At 42.2% G+C, this 21,004-nt stretch overlaps 1 protein-coding gene across 3 annotated transcripts in view; it reads right to left on the bottom strand.

Annotated features, from left to right (window-relative positions):
- fynb (FYN proto-oncogene, Src family tyrosine kinase b) overlaps nt 1-21,004 on the bottom strand; it is a 78,044-nt gene that overhangs the window by 19,673 nt on the left and 37,367 nt on the right. For all 3 annotated transcript variants that reach the window (XM_062436681.1, XM_062436679.1, XM_062436680.1), the window contains exons 3-5: nt 10,891-11,150; nt 5,888-5,984; nt 28-126 (exon numbers count right to left, since the gene is read on the bottom strand). In XM_062436681.1, the coding sequence (XP_062292665.1) occupies nt 28-126; nt 5,888-5,984; nt 10,891-11,140 (446 nt within the window). In that variant the 5' untranslated portion in view covers nt 11,141-11,150. The remainder of the gene's footprint in view (nt 1-27; nt 127-5,887; nt 5,985-10,890; nt 11,151-21,004) is intronic.

Genomic DNA, 21,004 nt, shown 5'->3' with positions numbered 1-21,004 from the left:
ACTCTCACACACACACACACTACTCACTCCTCAGCCTGGATGGAGTCCACCGGAGCCACGTAATTACTGGGAATGTAGCCGCTGCCACCGGTGGTGAGCGAACGAGCATCCCACCAGTCCCCTTCACTGAAAGAGAGAGAGAGAAGACGGAAAAGAGCAAAAAAACAGAAAAAAGCGTATTAATACACTTTATTTCATACGGACTGACATGTTGCCTGCCCCTGAACACATCAAAGTAGAGCTCCAGTTGGACTAATACCGTCCATGTGGAAAACATATAGGATCACGTGAGTCTGTGTTTCAGCAAAGTAGAAAACAACATGTGGCTCTAGCAGGCAGTTTGGGTTTGTTTAGCCCTGCAGCAACCCGTAATAAAACTGTTTAAACACATGTAAACAGTGTGAGAGTCAAGAGGAATCATGAACCAGTTAAAAGGAATGCAAATTACATAAAGGATAGCTTACAGCTGCAACTTTCTTCATTATCATTAGTTTCTTCATTCCTAATGTCAAAACTGTGAAAAATACATGTTGAGAGTTTCCCAGAGTCAAAGGTAATGTCTTCAAACGTCTTGTGTTGTCTGACCTACAGTCCTAAACACAAAGATATTCAGTTTATGATCATGTACGACAAAGAAAAGCATTAAATCATCACATTTAAGAAGCTGAAACCAGCCAATTTTGGGCAATTTTTGTTTGAAAAATTACTAAAACAATTATTTGATTATCAGAATAGTTGCCTAATAATTTCCTGTCAATCAAAATGAGCTCTGGAACAATTTCTCACTTTGCTTTTAAACAATATACACACTGCAATCTAAAAAAACAATGATTGAAAATGTCTGGGAGTTTTTTTTCTATGTATTCACAGCCAACCATCACACACACACACACACACACACACACACACACACACACACACACTCACACACACACACACACACACACACACACACACACACACACACACACACACACACACACACACAATAGCAATCCACTAAACACTAATATTTCAGTTCAGTCATTAAGTTCATATTGCCCACTTTTATTTGATTTCTAAACATTTTTTATATTGAACACATAATTTTAAATCATCCTTCCTTTTCCTTTATATATATATATAAATATATTTTGGGATGTGTAAGATGAGAATATTGGAAGCAATCTCATGTCCATGCAGTAAATGCACATCTATATTCAGGACATGATTAGCCTAGCTTAGCAGTAAAGACTAAAAGGCAGGAAAGTGCTAGCCAGGCTCTAACCTAAATGACAGTATAACCTAATCACCTCTAAAGCTAACTGATTAACAAATTGTATCTTGTTAGTTTAACCCAAAGAAAAAGTTTTAAAGATTTTAAGATGTGTGCTGTCACTGTTTCTTTACTGACAACAGATGAGTGCAGTTAGCTATGGCTACGTAGCTAGGCTAACTGCGTCCTGGCTCCAGCTTTGCACAGTATTGTTGTATGTTCAGACATACAGCTGGATATTAATCATTTCTTCTTACACTCAGAAAGAAAGCCAAGAAATATTTTTCATTATTTTGAGACTAATCATGGAACTCTCTTAGGAACAATTGAAAATATTGTCCAGTTTATTTAACCCAGAAAATGTGATTTATGTTTAGCTAACTGTAATTGTTTGTTATAATTGTTGTTATTGACAGATCATTTATGTCACTTATTTCACATCTCTATTTCTTTCAGTCTTTATGCTACGCTAGGCTAAACAGCGCAGAAAGAAAGCAAATTAGCGTATTAGCTAAACTACATCTTCAGGAAAAACAAAGCTAAAATCTGTTGTTTCAGCCTCTGTTCTCAGCTGAGAGTGTGTGACGCTGGTGACACACGAATTGAAGTTTAGCCTCTTTGAACGAGAAAAGTCCGCTTAATGTGTAGAATGTGAGTAAAGGGTAGTGGAGGCGGGAAGAGAGGCTCCATAAAGACCTTCTCAGCCTGGACGCCCACACAGCCATTAGTGTCTTTCTCTGCTGTCGTCTGTACATCTCTTCCTCTCTAACCACCAGCTCTCATCGGGCGCATCCATCCCTCTCTGCACCTCCGAAACTCTTTCATCTGTCCAGCCACTCAGCTGCTCATCTACCATCTTCTTCTCTTCCTCGCATTTTTCTCACATTTCATCTTTTCTCTGATGCACTTTGAGCTCAGAAAGTCTGTCTGGTCTGTTTCTTATCTTCCCGCTTTAAAAGCTGAGAAACTGTTTATTTGGCCAAAGTAATTTCAAGCATCTGGACTGTTAGTTACATATAAACTTTATTGTTTTCTGTGTTGCCGCTGTGCTTGCCCCCCCCCCCCCCGCCATTCATCTGTTTCCTCTCTCCACCATCACCATCTTCTTCTCTTCTTCATTCCTCCACTCCCCTCTTCACACACATCAATATCCAGCTGCCCTGAGGGAAAAGCTGCCAGTAGTGGTTTACCATCCTAACCAATGCTTACACATGAATACACCCCCCCTCCCCCCCACAAGCTGTCTCTCTGGCACACTGTACCACCCGGAGCTTGTTTCTATCACATCTCTTATATAGCAGGAGGGCATGTCTTTGGATGTATGAGTGAGTGAGAGGGATGCTACAGTCACATGGAGAGAGAAAGAGAGAGAGAAAGGGAGTGGAGGAGGAGGAGGGGAGGCGGGAGGCGTTGTTGGTCCTTCATTTATGCTGAATAAAGCCAGGATGGGGGATCGCCTGGGGACGACATCCCAGGCAGAAGCAGGCATGCCTCCCTTTGTTCATAGAGGATCCCTGAGGAGGGAGGGGAGGGGAGGGGAGGATGGGAGTCTCAACAATCCGCCTTCTGAGGGAGAAAAGTATGCTGGAGTGAGTTGTGGATGTGTTTGTGCAGCGTAATAAGTGTCAGTATGTGTGTTTGTGTGAAGCCAGGGGAAGACATAAACAGACGGGGCGGGGTGGGCCCCAGTCTGTCCCGCTGTACCTCTTTTGTCTCCGCAAACAAACCCCCCTTAAACCAACTCTGCTGTGCTGCAAAAGACAGAAAAAAACAACAACAAGAGTAAACAAAGAACCTCCCTCCTGTCTCCAAATGGATTCAAATCCTCTCTCTCTCCCTGTGGTGACTGCTGATGAGAGAATAATTAAACACAGGGCCGTGTTGACTGAGAGGAATCATACAGGCAAGCTATTCACTACGCCACAGTGTGTTTATTCATAGCCTGCAGTTGAACCAGAACAATACTAATTTAATTTACTAACAGCGTAGACTTGTAGCATTCACTGAAAACGGGAGTTATTTTCCTAAAGCTTCACAATAACACACTAACAGAGGGTTATAAAAAGCTTGAGTCTTCTAAACATCCAGGGGACGGAGGGGGAGGCCTGTTTCCTGAAGGATGCCATCACAAAACAAAACGGGACAAACGGTGCTTTCTGTCAGCTGATGAGGCCGTGCTGGGATCTCTGGTCGCTGCTTCACATGAGCGGCATCTGTCAATCACTTCCTGCCAGCTCTGAAAGGCCTGAAGCCCAGAGAGGTTTTTTTAGGCATTGGTTCCAGCTTTTGTCCAGCAGGGGTCAGTGTGGCTGGCTGGAAGAAAGCTCGTATACACACTGGAGGCTTGGTGGAAGCAGAGAGGTGTGGGCGGATGGAGGGGGGGTGGAAGGAAGGGGGAGAGTGGTTGAAGATGCAGCTCTGTCCTGTCCCTGCTGAGGAGGAGGAGGAGGAGGAGCAGAGAGAGAAAGAAATAAAGAAAGAAAATGAGAGAGAGTGAGAGTGAGAGAGAAAGGAGGAAGAGTAGAAGGTTGATGGGAGGAGGTCGGTGTCTTCCTGCTCTGGCGGAGGCCCAGCGGGGGTGCGAGGTGTGCGGTGGAATGTGTAAGACGCCGGCTGGGACAGGATGCTGACTGGGTGTGGTGAGGAGGAAGACTGACCTTGCTGGGCCAGAGGCTGAGGTGATAACATCCATGTACAGTACAGAGCTCCAACTGTATATTACTGAAACGGCATGAGCATTAACTACTTTATACCACTTATGTATCATTTTAATTTGTTGTTTAGGTATTTATAGTTATTAACTGATGTATTTATGACCCATTCCATTAGCTTATAACCTTTAAATGTCTTTCCTATCTGCTGTATCTGTTGTATACTGCATTGTCAGCTGTTGTATAAAGTGCTACTGAGTTTGATTAATCACAATAGGATAATAAAAACACTATTACTGCTAGTATTATTGTTTTGACTGCTATTAAACTACTATTAATACCATGTGCATCAACACATGACGAGGGTGTGATTTCCACTAGGGACGGCTGGGAATTTGTGCACTATGAGTGTGTCAGAGTTTTTTTCCCCCTGGATTCCACCTTTCAGGATACATTCAGGCTGCTTTACAGCGACTGGAGCGGTAGTTAGGATTTTAGGAAAGTGGAGGTTATGAGTCCGTGTCCCCGATGCCCCACTGACACTAAAAAGGAACTCTGTCTTTCTCCTGAAAAGAACTTGTTGACGTCTTTGTTAAAAAATATGAATTCATTTGTACACCCACCTCTCTAAACCAAACATATGCTGGTCATTTTGACCTAGCGTCATATGCACCATTAAGTAAGCCTCAGCCCTTTTTTTTCATTTGGTCGCAAATTAGTGGAGTTAGAGCCATCAGCCGAATGTCTTAGTACAGGCGCTAATGGACCCAACAGTGTATCTCGTAAATGACTCCACTAATAAAGCCTGGATTGTTATCAAACTTCTACAGTGGTACAAATAGGGTCTTTACTCATAAATCGATGCATTGGAAAGTTTATAAGTAGGCGGTGTTTAGATAGACGTAATGGTGCAAATGACGCTAGGTCAAAATTACGCCAGACCATCGCTTTAAGGTATTCAAAATCCACTGAGCAATAGGATTGCATTTAAACTGTCCATTTCCTAAAGACATTAGAGATGTAGCAGTGTAGCACAGGCTTCATACAGGTAATCAGCTCAATTATGAAACGATGCAGTCGGAGTAAACCTGCTGTTTCTCTGCAGGTAATTACAATGAAATCTAAAGGAGAACGGGGTCATAGCGCAGTGCCAGCAGTCTCTCCGCCTCCTCAAATGTCAGTGCACCACTGCAGGAACCCAAACAAACAGAGAGGCAGCTGAGGATGACTCCAGCAGGCTGACACGCAGCTCTGTGTGGACACAAAGAAAATGAAAACCATCCGCGAGCCGAGGCCAGGTTGGTTAAAGAGTTGGCAGATGATCACACCTCTCCTCCTATCCACACACACACGCACACACACACACACGCTATTTTCCTGCGGGTTCTGCTGACTGAAAAAAAGACTAGCCAACACCACTGTGGGTGTAACAGGGCACTTCCTGTTCAAGTTCAGAGGGAAGTCTTGAAGGAACACGCACTCATCACTGCCGGCTGGACACTCAGCTCCACCCTGACTAAAACCTTAAATAAACTGTGTTTACTACTGATTGTCGTATTGCATATTCAAACCACCACTTTCACCTCATTTTGAAATGCTTTTCACCCTCTAATATAGTATCCTATAAAAAGTTGCTGCCAATTCTTTTTCTCAACAATTTTCATTGTATTGAAGCCTTTTTTTCATGATTGGAATAATTCAGCTTTCAGAGTTGTGGTTGCACAACAGTTGAACATGGTTTTTTTTATGTTTTATAGTTACACAAACTGAAGTAAAGCAGATTTATTTTGGGCTGCTCACTCCAGATTATGAAACCAAAACACTTCTTCTCTGTGTACAAACTGCCACTTTTACCTCAGCTGAAAAAACCCTGTGTGCTCTCCTCCCAGCAGCTAGCTCCATCCCTCTAAGACAGTGATAAATAGAAACTTGCATTCCTCCCGAGTGCAGACAGTGTGATAAGCAGCTGTAGCAAACTTACGTGCTGTTGATAATCTGGAACCTTTCTCCTTTCCTGAAGCTGAGGTCGTCTTCTGTCCGCGCCTCATAGTCATAAAGTGCCACAAAGAGGGTGACTCCTGCAGAGGGATAAAAATAACATTGTCAGGACTCAGCAGACTGGTGAGAGAAAATGAAGCTTAGAATCACACAACGAACTCATGGTACACTGGAAGATACAGTACATTGAGTAAATAAGGACCAATCTCTGGTTTGAATGTAAGTCAGCCAATCTTCAGTTTAATGGGAATTCATCAAATCCGCACAGGAAGGACATTTCAGAGGTATTTTACTGACAATCAAACTTTATTACAGCAAATGTTGATAAGTCGTTTCTAGTGCCTGGGCTCCAGGGATTGCAATTTCCACAGCTTTGGTCTAGACTGAAATATCTCAACTACTACTGAATAGAATATGAAACTTTGTTCACACATTAATGTTCCTTCAGGATTAACTAAACACAATAACTTTTGGTATCCCCTTACTTTTTATCTGGGATCATCAGAAGGTCTTTAAAAAATATTCAGTGAAATATCTCAACATCTACTCAATGGATTGACACATCATTTGTTTCAGATATTTATGGCCCCCAGAGGATGTTTCCTATGACTTTTCCACTAGTGCCACTGGCAGCCAGTTTGGTTTTTGAATGAAATGTTTCAACAACTCTGGGATGTATTAGCAAACACTGTTGAGGACTCTCAAGGCTTAAAAAAAACTTTGAATAAAGTGCTTGTTGAATTGTGTAACACCATTGGAAATCCTTATTCTACCTCCATCTGCCGATATCCAACTTCCTGAAACAGACAATTAAGGCCACTTTACACAGTAATTGACAAGGTGTGTAGTGGTGTGGAAGTAGGCAGGGTTTGAACTTCTATCACTCTTTGTGTGTACAAAAAACATGAATGTCTAAGACTACAAAGACCTCTCATAGGGCAAAGAACTTTGGCTTAGTTATAAGTTTAAAAAAAAAAAAAAAAAAAATAGGTGTCATTTCCCTGCAAGTGTGTGTGCACAGCATTGGAAATAAATGTTCCAATTGCATGTAGGGGATGTAGCCTTGAGAAGGCTATAAAGGGCTTTTTGGAACACTGTTGTTAACCTTTGCTTACTGTTATCAACTGTGGTAGATCCTGTTGTAGAATTGTAGTCATGTGGTAGAATTGGCTTCATAATGGCAGAATAACCTTTGCAGAATCAAAATTCTTTTCACAAAGTACCCGACGTGACTTTCCTCCCACACACACACACACACACGCGCACACGCACACACACACACACACACACACACACACACACACACACACACACACACACACACACACACACACATTGATGTAATGCTACTAATTTTACTCTCATAACAAAGTAACATAGAACAGTATCCTACAGTTGCACTTATCTCAGAGGAACATTTTCTCACACCTACAGTACATCTTCTTCTTATCGCTTGTTTGTAGCAAATGGGAAGAGGGATTGTAGGATGTGTTAAAAGATAACAGCACAAGGTTAACAATACAAATAAAATTGAGAGGTAGAGAAAAACTGAAACTCTTTAACAGCTCTTTTTAGTTGAGGTGTGTAGAACATGAATAATACTGTATAAAACAGCCCATAGTGTGAAGATACAGTTATAGAGGAAGAAAAACATCTTGCAACAAAATGAGCACATAGGTGTAGTATCAGGATCTAAACTTACATTGTGACTTCTTCCTTTGATTGAGGTGACAAGGTTATATGGTAGTTTGAGAACTGCACTGAGATCTTCACCGGTTGACTGGTGTGTTTCTTTTATTGAGAAAAAAAAATCCCAAATCCCTACACCACCATTTCAGTGGTATTAAAAAGATGCCACATTACCACTTTCTACACAATGTTTTAGCCTGTCTGAAGCAAATCCAGCATATGGACTGACAGCAATGTGAACCCAGCTTTGCAGGGTAGTCGGGGGGGTACGTCACAAGTCTAACAATCCAGTGAAATTGGGATTTGGCCTGCCTCAATTCCAGTTTGACCCATCAGTTTCCCATTAGGCTAAAACCTCTGTAGATAAAGACCAGTGGCCTAAAAGCCCTTTTAGCTATTCAAGTATTATCTAACCAACAAATGCATTCACTGACAAGACAAGGAGCATTATAGTGGTGATAATAAAACAGAAGTTATTTGCTAAGGAGACAGTATAACATCAGTGCACAGTTTACTGAAATCCTTCACTTTCCTTAACAGCAATGATCAGACTACAGCAATGCTGGCTGCAGATAAATGTTGTGGAGAGCTGTGTGGCATCAGTTTGAATGAGTACTTAATATTTCTAGATATACTGTTACCTGCATGATATGAGTATGTTTACAACCTGGCTGATTGTTTGGATATTTAAATGTATTGTCCCATTTCACTTCTTTGTAGCAATGTTGCCACATTCCCAGCAATGAACTGTGTTTTAATGAGGAATGATGACCGAAACTAGAAAAACTATGAACAAACATGTAATAAATTCATATGATTCTATAAAAGGTTTTGATTTCTGAGTTATTTGGACATCAGGCAGGGAAACGCCAACAGACCCATCAGTGTTGAGATAAGACAAAAGAGGCACTCAAAGTGTTGCCCTGGTCTGAGGTGACTGCAGCTGTTCAGTTCTCTCGTGGCTCCCAGTGTTTGACAAATGGAAGTTGAATGGGCACTTCTTCAAAGTCCACTTAAACGCTCTTGATCGTATTTATTCAAGTCATTTCACTTCAGATACTCTCAGCAGGCTTTCTGAGAAACAGTGTTGATATGAAGAGGGCCAGTCGGGCTGTTGCTGATAGGACTGCAGATAGAAAGGACGTGCTGCTATTGATGTGATAACAAACACACTGTTAAAAAAAACAGTGTCCGATTGAAACAATTTGAGTTCCAGTCACCCTGAGTGCATTGCCAATGGGGTTTGCAATGTTTGAATGTTCCATTAGGTCAGCAGAGGTGGGTGCTAGGTATAAACTGCTTTATTGACTCATTTTAAAATCGTTTGCTAGGATCCCACTCAATTAGTTACATAAGATCATGGGACTGGCTGTGAATTTCCATTTGGGTAAATGACATCAGCAAAAGATCAACTGATAATCAATAAGATGGTGTAATTCCAACTGCAATTTGTGTTGTTGCAATTTTTCTGCAGTGTGACTGAAGGGGGGGGGGGGGGGGGGGGTGGACTTTGTGGCTGTGTAGCAAACAAGCTGGGCTGCTGTGTTATGACAGAGTTTGAGAAAGAAGGGGCGGCTTATGTCCAAATTTCCCCACCAGGAGAACATTAAAAAGCTAAACCCCTCTCTGCTCCTCTGCCACTGTGTGGATTTGGATTATACAGCGCAGAAAAATAATCCACACTTTGACGGAGAGGACTCCTGCTAAGTTGAGTGGAAACGCTGAGTTCCTCTGCAGAGCAGCATGGGCTCAGTCAAACATAAAGGAAATCCTGAGTAGGAATATTCCCATCCTAAACAATGAGCCCGGCAGACAAAGCCCTGTGCTAATACCAGCCGGACGTTCCTGACAGGGCCGGGCTGGGCTGGGGTCCGGAGAGGGGCTGCGGCAGGGGCTGCGAGGTGAGGATTGTCAGGATTTGGGGATGCCTTAGGAAGTCTTTAACTGCACAGAGAAGCCCTCTTGAGTCTTTTCTTGTGCATATGGAGGTGTATGTGTGTGGGCGGCTGTGAGCCAGTGCACTCATACAACTATCACTGGGTGCACTGACCACCGTAACTGTGTGGAAATGAATCAAAGAGAAATGACCTTCACACTCTTACTTTACCTCTGCTGTACAACAATAAAGACTCATTTCTATAAGAAGTGCCTCCAGATAAATGATTTCCTCTCTCTGTGTTAGGTACAACATACCATCTGTCTCTCTTAGCTGTTATTGTTTCTTTCCTTGATCTACAGTCAGAGGTGACAGGAATAATGAATGGATGACCGCCCAATGAGTGTTCTCGTTTACTTCTACGGTTTTGTAACCTTTACCTTAACTAAGTACTTTCCCTGAGAGCAATACTCATCTGGGGATACCATTATATACATCTGTGCATCATCTGCATAATAATGCTAAGATATTGTGATTTTTTTTCACAATCTAAGCTAACAGAAGAAGCCCAAACCTAATCATCCCAATCTGTAAGGTTCATCACATCATTACAACATTACAAAGACAAGCAGAGGACACAGAATCCAGAAGCTCTGAGTGCAGCAGCGTCTTTACACATGAACCGTGGGAAGAACTGCTTTGCACCGGCGTGAGTCCTCCATTTCTTATTACGAGAATAAAGATCTCAAACCTCGAGGCAGAAATACTTTGGGAGGGCTGCGCTTTGCCTTCTCCACTGCCCTCAAAGTTCACTCAGTTTCAACTTTGGCTTTATTTGCTTTTGACCTTTGAGACAGGCAACGACTGAGATCGAAGTGATCCTCGACATGTGACAGATGTGTCTCCATGACGCATCAGACACTAAACAACAGCGCTCTGATGTTACATGGTGCACATTGGTGGTGTTCACCTATTCTACATGTTCCCTCTGCTTCACCTTGTACCTACAAACAATAGATATGAGTTTCCTTTGCAGTGCGTCTGACTAATATGTGCTGAATTATGCATTGTGATTAATATGTATATCTTCTTTAATCACTCTTCATTATTTTCACATTGATTGGTATGAATGTATCTGATTATAAATGAGTAAGTTTGTGCTGTCTTTAATCCACTGAGAGAAGCATGATTGACATTGATGTTAATGCAAAATTCATAAAAAAGAAAAATCATAAAAACAGTTGATGAACTCGTAACTGAATTGATACATTTGCTCTTAGATTTTATCTTGCTTTGAAAAAAGATTTGAATTATGTGATCAAACAGAAATGATGTGTTGAAGGCGGTTTCGCTAATTAAAACAAACAACTTGACTTTTAAACTTCATTATCATTCTAAACAGAGCACATCACCAGGCTTACCTGTCCCACCACGTGTCCTTAGGGTTCCAGTGTGAGAGGAAGTGTTGACCCCTCCGAAGACGGTCATCCCCTGTCCGACGGGCGGGGCGTGGAAGTTGTTGTAGTTCGGGATGGCGGTGACCCCGAAGTTGGGGTAGTGCTGCGGCGTGGGGTCGGCCCCATAGCGGTAGCCCGCTCCCTGGGAGATGCTGGTGTCTCTGTCGTCTGTGAGTTTGGTTGCTTCCTTATCCTTGCATTGCACACAGCCCATTATCTATAATCTGTGGATGACAGGAGAAAGAAGAACAGACGTTAGGTTACAGTAGTTTGGTGGTGTCTGGTTGGCATCAGCGATAAATCATACAAAGCAAGTGATAAGAATAATCTAAATACTTTTATTAAAACCAAAATGCAATGTGTGGCTGAGATAAAAACCTCCAGAGATTTATAAAAAGCAGCAGGTTGAGGATCTTCAAAGACTCATTTGGATCATAACTCTTAACTGAACATGACAGTAGAAGATTACATCATTGATAAGAAATCAAAATGTGATAATGGGCAGCAGAAAAAACGCAAACAGGCTTAAAGGGCCTTAATGCAGAAAATGCATTCATCTTATACACTATAAGCCTGACTGGTGGATCGATAAGATGAAACATGCCGTCTGGAAGAAGAACGAGCTGACCGAAAAAGCACTCAACCGCACAGCACAGCCCAACATAGCACAGCACAGCACAGCCTAACATAGCACAGCACAGCACAGCACAGCACAGCACAGCACAGCACAGCACAGAACTGAACTCATCACTCTGTTCAAGGTTTTCACTTCACATTGCTTTCTCTGCAGATGACATCCTTCTACTGATTAGCACTCTGGTCTGGGAGGCAGGGACCTTTTTTTTTATTGCCTGACACATAGCTTGGTCTCCGGATGACTCACACAAACAGTGTTTCTCTTTCATGGTCAGGAGGAATAACGGCTCCTATCGCACTGATGTCAGGGAGGCTGGCTGGAGAGAAGGGGAGATGTGGAGGCACTGCGCTGTGCTGTCAACATCGCCCTGTTGATCTTAATGGAGAATGGTGGGAGGACAGTGTCTGTGACTGGACTGGTTTTATCGCAGCGCTCACCAATCAAAGTTAGCTGTGCAGACAGTAAGGCTCTTCACCTGCCTTCCACGTGTCTGGACTGCATTCAGCCCTTTTCTTTACTGAGCAGACTACCTTTAATTCATTTCATAAAGTCAATGGCTTTTTTCTCTCCAATTGAGACATGTAATATATACGATATACAACATGTACTGGTCATACCTATATACATGCACACACAAGTGACTGGAGGTCACAAAAGTCTAGATTCTCAAGTGCCAACCCCTGGCAACCAATCTAAACATGACCAAAAGAACCACTTTAATACCCCAAATACCATAACACACACAGACACTACAGCTGAATGGGCAAGAAACAGGAAAAATAAATAGCTAAATAATGATAAATAATCATGGTAATAACAAAAAATACATATGATTGGATAAATAAAAGGGTAATGGAGTTGTCATCAGTGTATTGAGGTCATAACTGGGTCACAGAACCAGTATCAGGGGTGGGTAACTGCATAGGTTTTCCTGCAGCCCTCCACAGCAGAACATAGCCTACTCATGAATTTAGAAATGTCAGACAGCTGAAAATCCAGACTTCCAAATGAAGGGGCTGACAATCCAAGTTGCACATACAGTTATAGCTATACACACTGTAGGTGTGACACAGATGGTACAAAAACACAGACCTAAAGTTGGTGATGTTGCCAACAGGCTGCTTAAAGTGGCCCTCCAGTGATGTAAATGCACTTCCATAAAGTAGGGGAATTCACAATAGACATATTAAAAAAGCAAATGGCTAAAGTCTAAGCAGCAGAGGTTGAGATGTCCTGCTTTTTAATCCATAGGACTCACCAAGCAATTCCCATAATGCAACCAATAGCAGTTTTTCTTCCCTGATTGGTTAATAACCAAGTATTTCCAACTATTAAATCATTCATAAAACCAAATTTGATAAAAGTTTCATTGAATTGATAATGTACTCTTAAATTCTAATTTGTGTTGGAAAAATCATGAATGATTTGATTAAAAAAAGATTGAATGCATTAAAGCCAGAACCAACATTTAATTAAAAAAAACCCTCTGATTTTTACAAACCGCATTACCATTCATCACATCGTTGCCATTTATCATTCAAGTTTGCACAGGGCTGAGTATCTAATACCAGTCAAAGAGCTTATTGTTTGATTAGTACGTCCCATGACTGGTAAACTGATCATTATGTATCAAATCATTGGAGTTTCCATTATAAGAAAAGTTTTTCGAAAGGTTTGATGCTTGGATTTGGGTGCACTGTGAGGTCACAGTGGTAAAGCAAACACACTCCCAAACATACTTTGTTTAAATCCTTTATATTTCCATCGTTTTACATGTCACAGTCAATTTACTAGCCTTGGGGAGTACTACACAGGCCATGAAAAACAGATGTATAATGTCTTCTGGGGCTCTGGAGGAGTTTAGTCAAATTGGGGGCACAGGGTTTGAAAGACATGTGTATTTACCAGGCTGAAAGGGTCTAACATTGCCATGGCGTTACATTGGGAAGTATGGGAAGTATAGGGAACTGTGTTTTTAGAGATTCACTTATACTAGGGACTAGAAGTCGGGATTTAATGTTCCTCTTTCAAGTCCTGTAATGAAAGTGTAGAAATCTATACTTGCTTTTGTAATAATCAGACCTTGTAAAGTCGGAACAAGATGAGTAATGTATCCACTGTAGACAGCCCTGTTGCATGGAACGATGAATGTTCCGTCTGTACATATGTTTGTGGGTAATAATGTAGATACAGCTCCAGACTACAGACTAGAAAACATCTTGAAATACTTTCTGAATAGTTCATTATGACTAAGCTAAAATGGTCTTTCCCTCAAAGCAAAATTAAACGCTGAGATTATAAGAAAAATTACTTGAACACCACTTCAGTGGTGGTACAGCATTACCCTTGGAACACTTTCCCAGATTCCCAGAGGAATTATCACCATCTAATTGTCTCTCTGTAAAACAACTATGAAAATACCAGTGTGTCGGCATGAGTGTATCAGTGCGGACGCAAACGGGTGATAAATCCAGACTCTCCTTGGAAGACAAAGTGCCAGTCTGGCCTTCAGCTCCAGTCTGTCCCCAAATGTGTCACTTGAGAATATATTTCGCTCCCTGTCCTTTCTTTCCCCTCCCCTTCTTTCCTTCTGTCTTCTGAGTCACAGCGAGAGGATGAAAATCTATTCACTCGTGACACACTGTGAGGACAGAGAGAAGAATAATGAAGGAGAGACGCGGGTTTCCCCATCTTAGCAGCAAGAAGAAACAAGTGCGGGTTCATAGGAAGGAATGTCACTGTTCCACTAACTTCTACTAACAATAAGCACAAACTAAATCTAAAGATCGGTTCAAGAAAAGAGGCTAAAAAGATGCAACAGCAGCCACTCAAACAGCAACACAATGACACAATATGAGTCTTCTGGTTAAACATCAGCATGAAATCTGCTGTTGATATGAATATTCCACAGAGGATAATTCTTAATGGTTTCCCAAGAAATATTCTAATCTAATCTAACGGTCATGATGGCGACATGACTCAAAGGATTGCAATGCTGATCAGCCCACCACTTTGGTCCAGGCTGAAATATCTCAACAACAGTTGGTTGTTGCTATGAAACTGTACAAATGGGAAATGTTAAATGGACTGTACTTTTTTTTCTTTCTAGTGTTTTGGACCACTTAAAGTGATTTTACACTACGTGTGTCATTCACCCATTCACACACATTCATACACTTATGACAGGAGCTACCACACAAGAGTGTCAACCTGCTCATCAGAGGGAGACTAACATTCACACACAATCACACACCATCAGCCATCAGGAGATTTTTGTGGTTAAGCATCTTGCCCGAGGACACATCAACATGTGGACACAAGGAGCTGGGAAACGAACGGCTGATCTTCCGATTGGTGGACGACCTGCTCTACCTCCTGAAACCCAGCTTCCCGCCAAGCATTCATTGTCCCCAGGCCTTCTGACAAGGCCTACTGACTTTGGTGATCCCCTGACTTTTCCTCTAGTGCCACCATGAGGTCAACATTTGGGGATTTTAGTCAACTCTTCTGACAATTTTTGTAGAAGAAATTTCGATATACATATGCTTGGTGCCCAGAGGATGAAACCTAATGACTGTTCATCTAACACCACCAACAGGTCATGGTTTTCACTGATCCTGTGAAATATCTCAACATCTGTATGATGGATTGGCATGTAATTTTGTACAGACACTTGTGGTTCCTAAATGATGAAAAAGGAAACTATTGTCTTCATCATTTTTCAGGATGATCACGTCATGTCAAAATACAACGTAACGTAATAATGCTACATCAAAACCTACCTGTTATCTCAATGAAAACATGAATATTGTGGGGTCTCTAGGGGTCACCAGCAGGTCTTTAACATTGTAGCCTTGTTGACATTTCCTGCAGCTTCTTTGTGCTCAGATTGCAGCATTCACAAAGTTATCAAGCTCGGGTATTTCTTGATTCCGGTGAAAGTCGCTGAAAGAAACCCTGCTTCTGTACCAATTAGAACGGCAGCCCCTTACTGACTGACACACCATGACCACTCTCTTTCAACATAATTACAGACTGATCCCTCAGATGGCACGCTGGAGCAGACGGAGGCCGAAATGCCTGTCAGCACAATCAGAGGTTGTCACAGGAAGTGGGGGTGTGTGAAGGAGAGAAATCTTACCGTATTATTTGTACGTGTGTTTTTTAGAACAAGATAACAAGTCTGTGCCAAGAGTGAGTCTTTCAAACTGACACTCTTGTATTCTCTGTTTGTGTAAAGTGATACGATCATTGTCTTTGTGTATGTATGTATTTTAAGAGCTTGCTTTAAATTGCCTGATACAGATTTTGGTTTGCTAAAGTCTACAAATGTCAGATCCGGTGATTCAGTAGCATCGGAAACACTACATAAAAGAAAGTGCCTTATGGATTAAAACACACAACTCTGCTGACAGAGTGCATGAAGTAGATGCTAAGAGGATCACGGTGAATGCGATATCCCTGTCGCGTTCTTTGTAATCGAGTTGGTGTGACCTGTGTCGATGACCTGGCATCAAAAACGGTGGGCAGAGTGAAATGGTTGGCTCACATGTGCAGTAGCGGCGGCACAACGCAGCGACTCTTGTCAACAGACGCTGTAATCCTGTGTGACAGGACGCAGGGCAGGCGGGGGGTGGGGGGTGGATGGGTGGGGGATAGCAGCAGCAGTAGCAGCAGCAGCAGCAGCAGCAGCAATGCTACTCTCAGTGCAAGACTGCAGAGCATCTCTAATCATACATGCTCACTGCTGAATCCTGCAGACTGGGACCACAAACTGCTCTACATTGTGAATCTTTACGTAAACCCGTGACCGGCAGAGGCGAACCCAATCGGCTTTTGGGAAGGGAAACAAATGTATTGATCCCTCTGAGGCGGATGGAAAGCTGTTCCTGTGCCGTTCTTAAATGATAATCTTTGGAGGAAGGATGACGATCCGGTCTAGACACAGTCATTTGTTGCTAAATGTAGGCGGTTTTGAAGGATTTTAGATTCTGAGTTGGGGCACACACATACACACACACCCACACAAACACACACACACACTATCACGCACAGACTATCTCTCATCACTGCAATATGTACAGCACTGTGGAGGCACTGCTGTCACCCAGAGTGACATTACACATCAAGCATTCAGTAATGAATGTATTTGGTGCTACCAGGGGCCCAGTTGGAGCATTGTTATTCTAGTCTGCTTCTAACAGAGACAGACGCAGCCCCAAGAGCCAGAAAAGCCCCAGACCAGAAGGTTACTTTTACAACTTCGATATTACTTTCCACCACTGCAGGCCTAATTAGTCAAATGACACATTAAGCTGCCGTTCATCGTTCTAAATGAAAGATATTCTGACATGTAGGTGACTCATTGAGGACTGTTTAGCCTGACTGGAAAAATGATCAAAGTTATCAACTAATGAGTTGTGTAGGTGGGATTAAGAATAGTGATGTGATCTTACCATGCCTAACTAAAAAAATCTAAAATAGCCACAAAAAAATGTCTCTGAGATCACTGCAGCTGTAAGCATATTTCTGGTAAAAACAATACGCCCCCACAGCTTCCAAGTGAAAATGATGAGGGTGGTACATCTACATCAACTCCTGGTTAAAGCAAGTTAAGTTTCAGTCTGACTGTGAGTCGACACTTTTGGTATTGTTTGAAATTATTCAAGAACTAGTGGCTTTCTGTACTGATACGAAAAACAAAACTCTATTTTTGAGACCTTACTTTAAAAAAAGGAGCAACGCCTTTTCTGAAATCCAACTATATAGCCATTTACTGTAAATGATGTAAATGACTCTAAGTATTGGTTTAAGTTGGGAACTATCTGATGAAAGAATGGGTAAAATTACAAATGTGTCCAGTTGTTTGATGCCAACTTAAGGTACTACATTTTGGAATAGAATAGAACAGAATAGAAATAAAACTTTATTGTCCACCACGGTGTAAAATTGTCTTTGGCTCACCAATTACAAACATACAGTATACAGAAATTACATGAGGTTCATAGAATCCATAAAATCATTCTTAATATACATAAAAATATGTAAAGTCTAAAATATAAGTGCATATCAGTTCATGTGTGCGTTCCTTATGGTTCTCCACTCACCAACATACATACATTATATTCAGTGTTCAGTTCAGTGAAACTACTTGACCAGCTTTTCTTCTTTTCTCCACCTCCATCCAACAAATACCACATTCTGTAATTCAATTACTTACCAACTCCAATCAATTAAAACAAATTGTTTAAGCAATCAGATTACAGGATTCAGGTTAAATGAAATCTGCTTTTCTCCAAATACAGCCGTGACAGATCTAAGCCTCGTTGGTCCGATTCTCTCCTCTACAGCCTTCTGCATGCCCAGAAAGGGCAGAGCTCATCACTGGCTGTTCTCTTTGAACTGAAGGGTCTTTCATCTCTTTATTTCCCTCTTCCTTCCCCTCCTTTTCATGCAGTCTCTCTGCTGATTAATTATTCCTCCTTTGCAGAAAAAGCTGCCACCTGCTTGCCGTAGGGGCTGTTTTGCTGTTTACCTCCCCCGGTCTATCACTTGTCAACCAAGACGGCTGCAGGAAGCGGCTCTAGAGGTGACTAACCAAGCCACCAAAATTTCCCAGCATGGTTTCACTAGAAATGTTTTGGAGAGTCTCTAAAATGACAACAACAGAAAAGACTATGTACTACGCTATGTAAAAAAGAACAACTTGAGAAAGGCGGCCTACACTATGAAGCTTTCTGCATCCCCTCACCATTCATATCAGACAATACATCTCCTCCCATGTTCCAGCCGCTTTCAACATGAAATCAATGAACCCTTGGGGGAAATCCAATTACAGAGCAGGACATGACCAGTAGTGGAGTCGGATCTATAATTAGTTAACACAAAAGGCTGGTCATATAACACTAGATGGACAAAATTCATTAGGTCCTTTAATTGGAGCCAAAGACCTAAAGCATCTGAAAATGTACAGAGCGTGATTAAAGGAGTTAATGGGATGGAAAACTGATTAATTCAACTCGAAATAAGGTGCTATCCACCTGTGTTTCATGTCTAGGAAAAAGAGGGGATTGATATAGAAGGGTGTGTGTGTGTGTGTGTGTGTGGTGTGTGTGTGTGGGGGGGGGGGTGTTCGTCCAAGAGGCAAGAGCCTACATCCACGTGCCACTCTAGGTGAATAATTCATGGTGGCTGTGCAGAGCTGAAGGTATGCCATGGAGGTTGGGGGGGGCTGCTGCTGCTGAGAGAGACGTTCTCTGGCTGCATTTATATTTGATGGGGAGGTGATGGGTGGGGTTCATTAGAAGGAGGCTGTGGGTCGGTCGGTGAAGGAGCTGGTGGAGGGCACAATAACATATAACCCCCCCCCCCCCCCCCCCCCCCCCCCCCCCCCCCCCACCCCCTATGGGAGGCTTCTTCCATCCCATTGGTCAATGAAAGGCTGGAGTCAACCCGGTGGGATCGCATCTGTCTTGAATATAACACCTCCGACTCCAGGAGAGTGGAAACATGTTGGATAGAGGATGGAGAGCTTGACTACTAATTAGTTTCACACAGATTTGGACATACATGTGGGAGAACGTATCCTTGACAAGGACACATTTAATATATTATAATTCTTGAGCATTTTAGAGTGTTATGCTGTGCTGCTGGTCCAGGCTCACTTTACTTGCTTGCTTTGAAAACTCACTCCTATAAAAGTGCCGACTACCACACATTTTTCATATCTGACAAAATGCGACTGAACTTGGTGTAACCCGGTGTAGCAGTGTTTGGGTTTTTTTTTTCTGTGTTGGTATGCTGCTACAGTCACACCAGTACTTATTATCGCAGAATTTTAACAAAATGAGAATAATCTCATTTCAGTACAGTACATTTGCAACATCATGCCACAAAGTGTCCCGACAATGTTGACCTTTGAGGGGACAGAGAGGACCAGACAGTCCAACACGGAGGAAGCTATCAGATTGCTGCATCACATCACACACACACACACACACACACACACATATTCAGAATGTCGCAAAACTCTCACTCCTACCTATCTCTACAACCAAACCTGCTGTTTCTCAGCCTCTATAAGCACAGACAAGACATCATGAAATAATTATTCACTTTTTATCGTCCTTGTGCTGTGTCCTTCATCAGGAGGAAAAGATGGGAACGCCAAAATAGATAGAGAGGAGAGAGAGAGAGAGAGAGAGAGAGAGAGAGGAGAGAGAGAGAGAGAGAGAGAGAGAGAGAGAGAAGAGAGAGAGAGAGAGAGAGAGGGAGAGAGGGAGAGAGAGAGAGGTCAGCATGGAGTAATAATGAGGGAGAAAATGATTACAGGGGCAAAAGAGTTAATTCAATTTTATTTATATAGTGCCAAATCATAACAGAAGTTATCTCAGGAAACTTGTAATACAGAGCAGGTCTAGACTATATCCTTTACTATATCATTTACAGACCCAACATTCCCCCATTAGCAGCACTCCCCTTTAACAGGAAGTAACCTCGAGTGGAACCGGCCTCTAGGTGGGCGACCATCTGCCTTGAATGGTTGGGTTGGGCTGCAGGAGGACAGAGAGCATAGATACCACAATGTAAGCTCCACATATATGTATTATATATGTATATGTGGCGGCTGTGGCTCAGGAGGTAGAGCGGGTCGTCCACCAATCTGAAGATTGGCGGTTCGATTCCTGGCTCCTCCAGTCCACATGTCCATGTGTCCTTGGGCAAGATACTGAACCCTGAATTACTCCTGATGAGCAGGTTGACTCTGTGTGGTAGCTCCTGTCATCAGTGTATGAATGTGTGTGAATGGGTGAATGAGACATGTAGTGTAAAAGTGCTCTGTGTGGTCAAAAACACCAGAAAAGTGCTATGTAAGTACAGTCTATTTACCATGTATAATAATAATATTAGTAGCAGTGGTAGGCTTGCAGTCACAGATCTAGATTCTACAGCTCTACAGGCAGAAAGCATCCCATTCTACTTTTAGAGATTCTAGGAACCACAAGTAAGCTGCATTCAGGGAGCGCAGTGTTCTAGTGAGGTAATGGATGAACTCTTTAAGATATAATGGTGCAAGACTGTTAAGGGATTTGTACGTGAGGAGAAAGATTTTACATTCTATTCTGGAATTCACAGGGAAGCAGTGCAGAGAAGATAAAATAAGAGAAATATGATGTCTTTTTCTAGTTTTTGTCAGTACACACTCAGCTGTATTGTGTTACGTGTTATAGCAGCCTGATAATGAGGAATCATTTTTCTGCAGGTTTTTGAGACAGGATGTGTCTGATTTTTTGCAATGTTACATAAGTGCATAAAGGCAGTCCTTGGAATGTGTTTTATGTGGGAGTTAAAGGATCAGAGATAAGTCCCGGATTCCTTATAGTGATGCTGGATGCCAGTTATAACATGTAGAGTATTGAGGGAGCTGTGGAAGAAGGACAG

This window comes from Scomber scombrus, chromosome 17, assembly GCF_963691925.1.
Source record: "Scomber scombrus chromosome 17, fScoSco1.1, whole genome shotgun sequence".
Taxonomy (NCBI): domain Eukaryota; kingdom Metazoa; phylum Chordata; class Actinopteri; order Scombriformes; family Scombridae; genus Scomber; species Scomber scombrus.
Note: the sequence above shows the minus strand (reverse complement) of the source record. Positions and strands in the feature narration are given on the sequence as shown.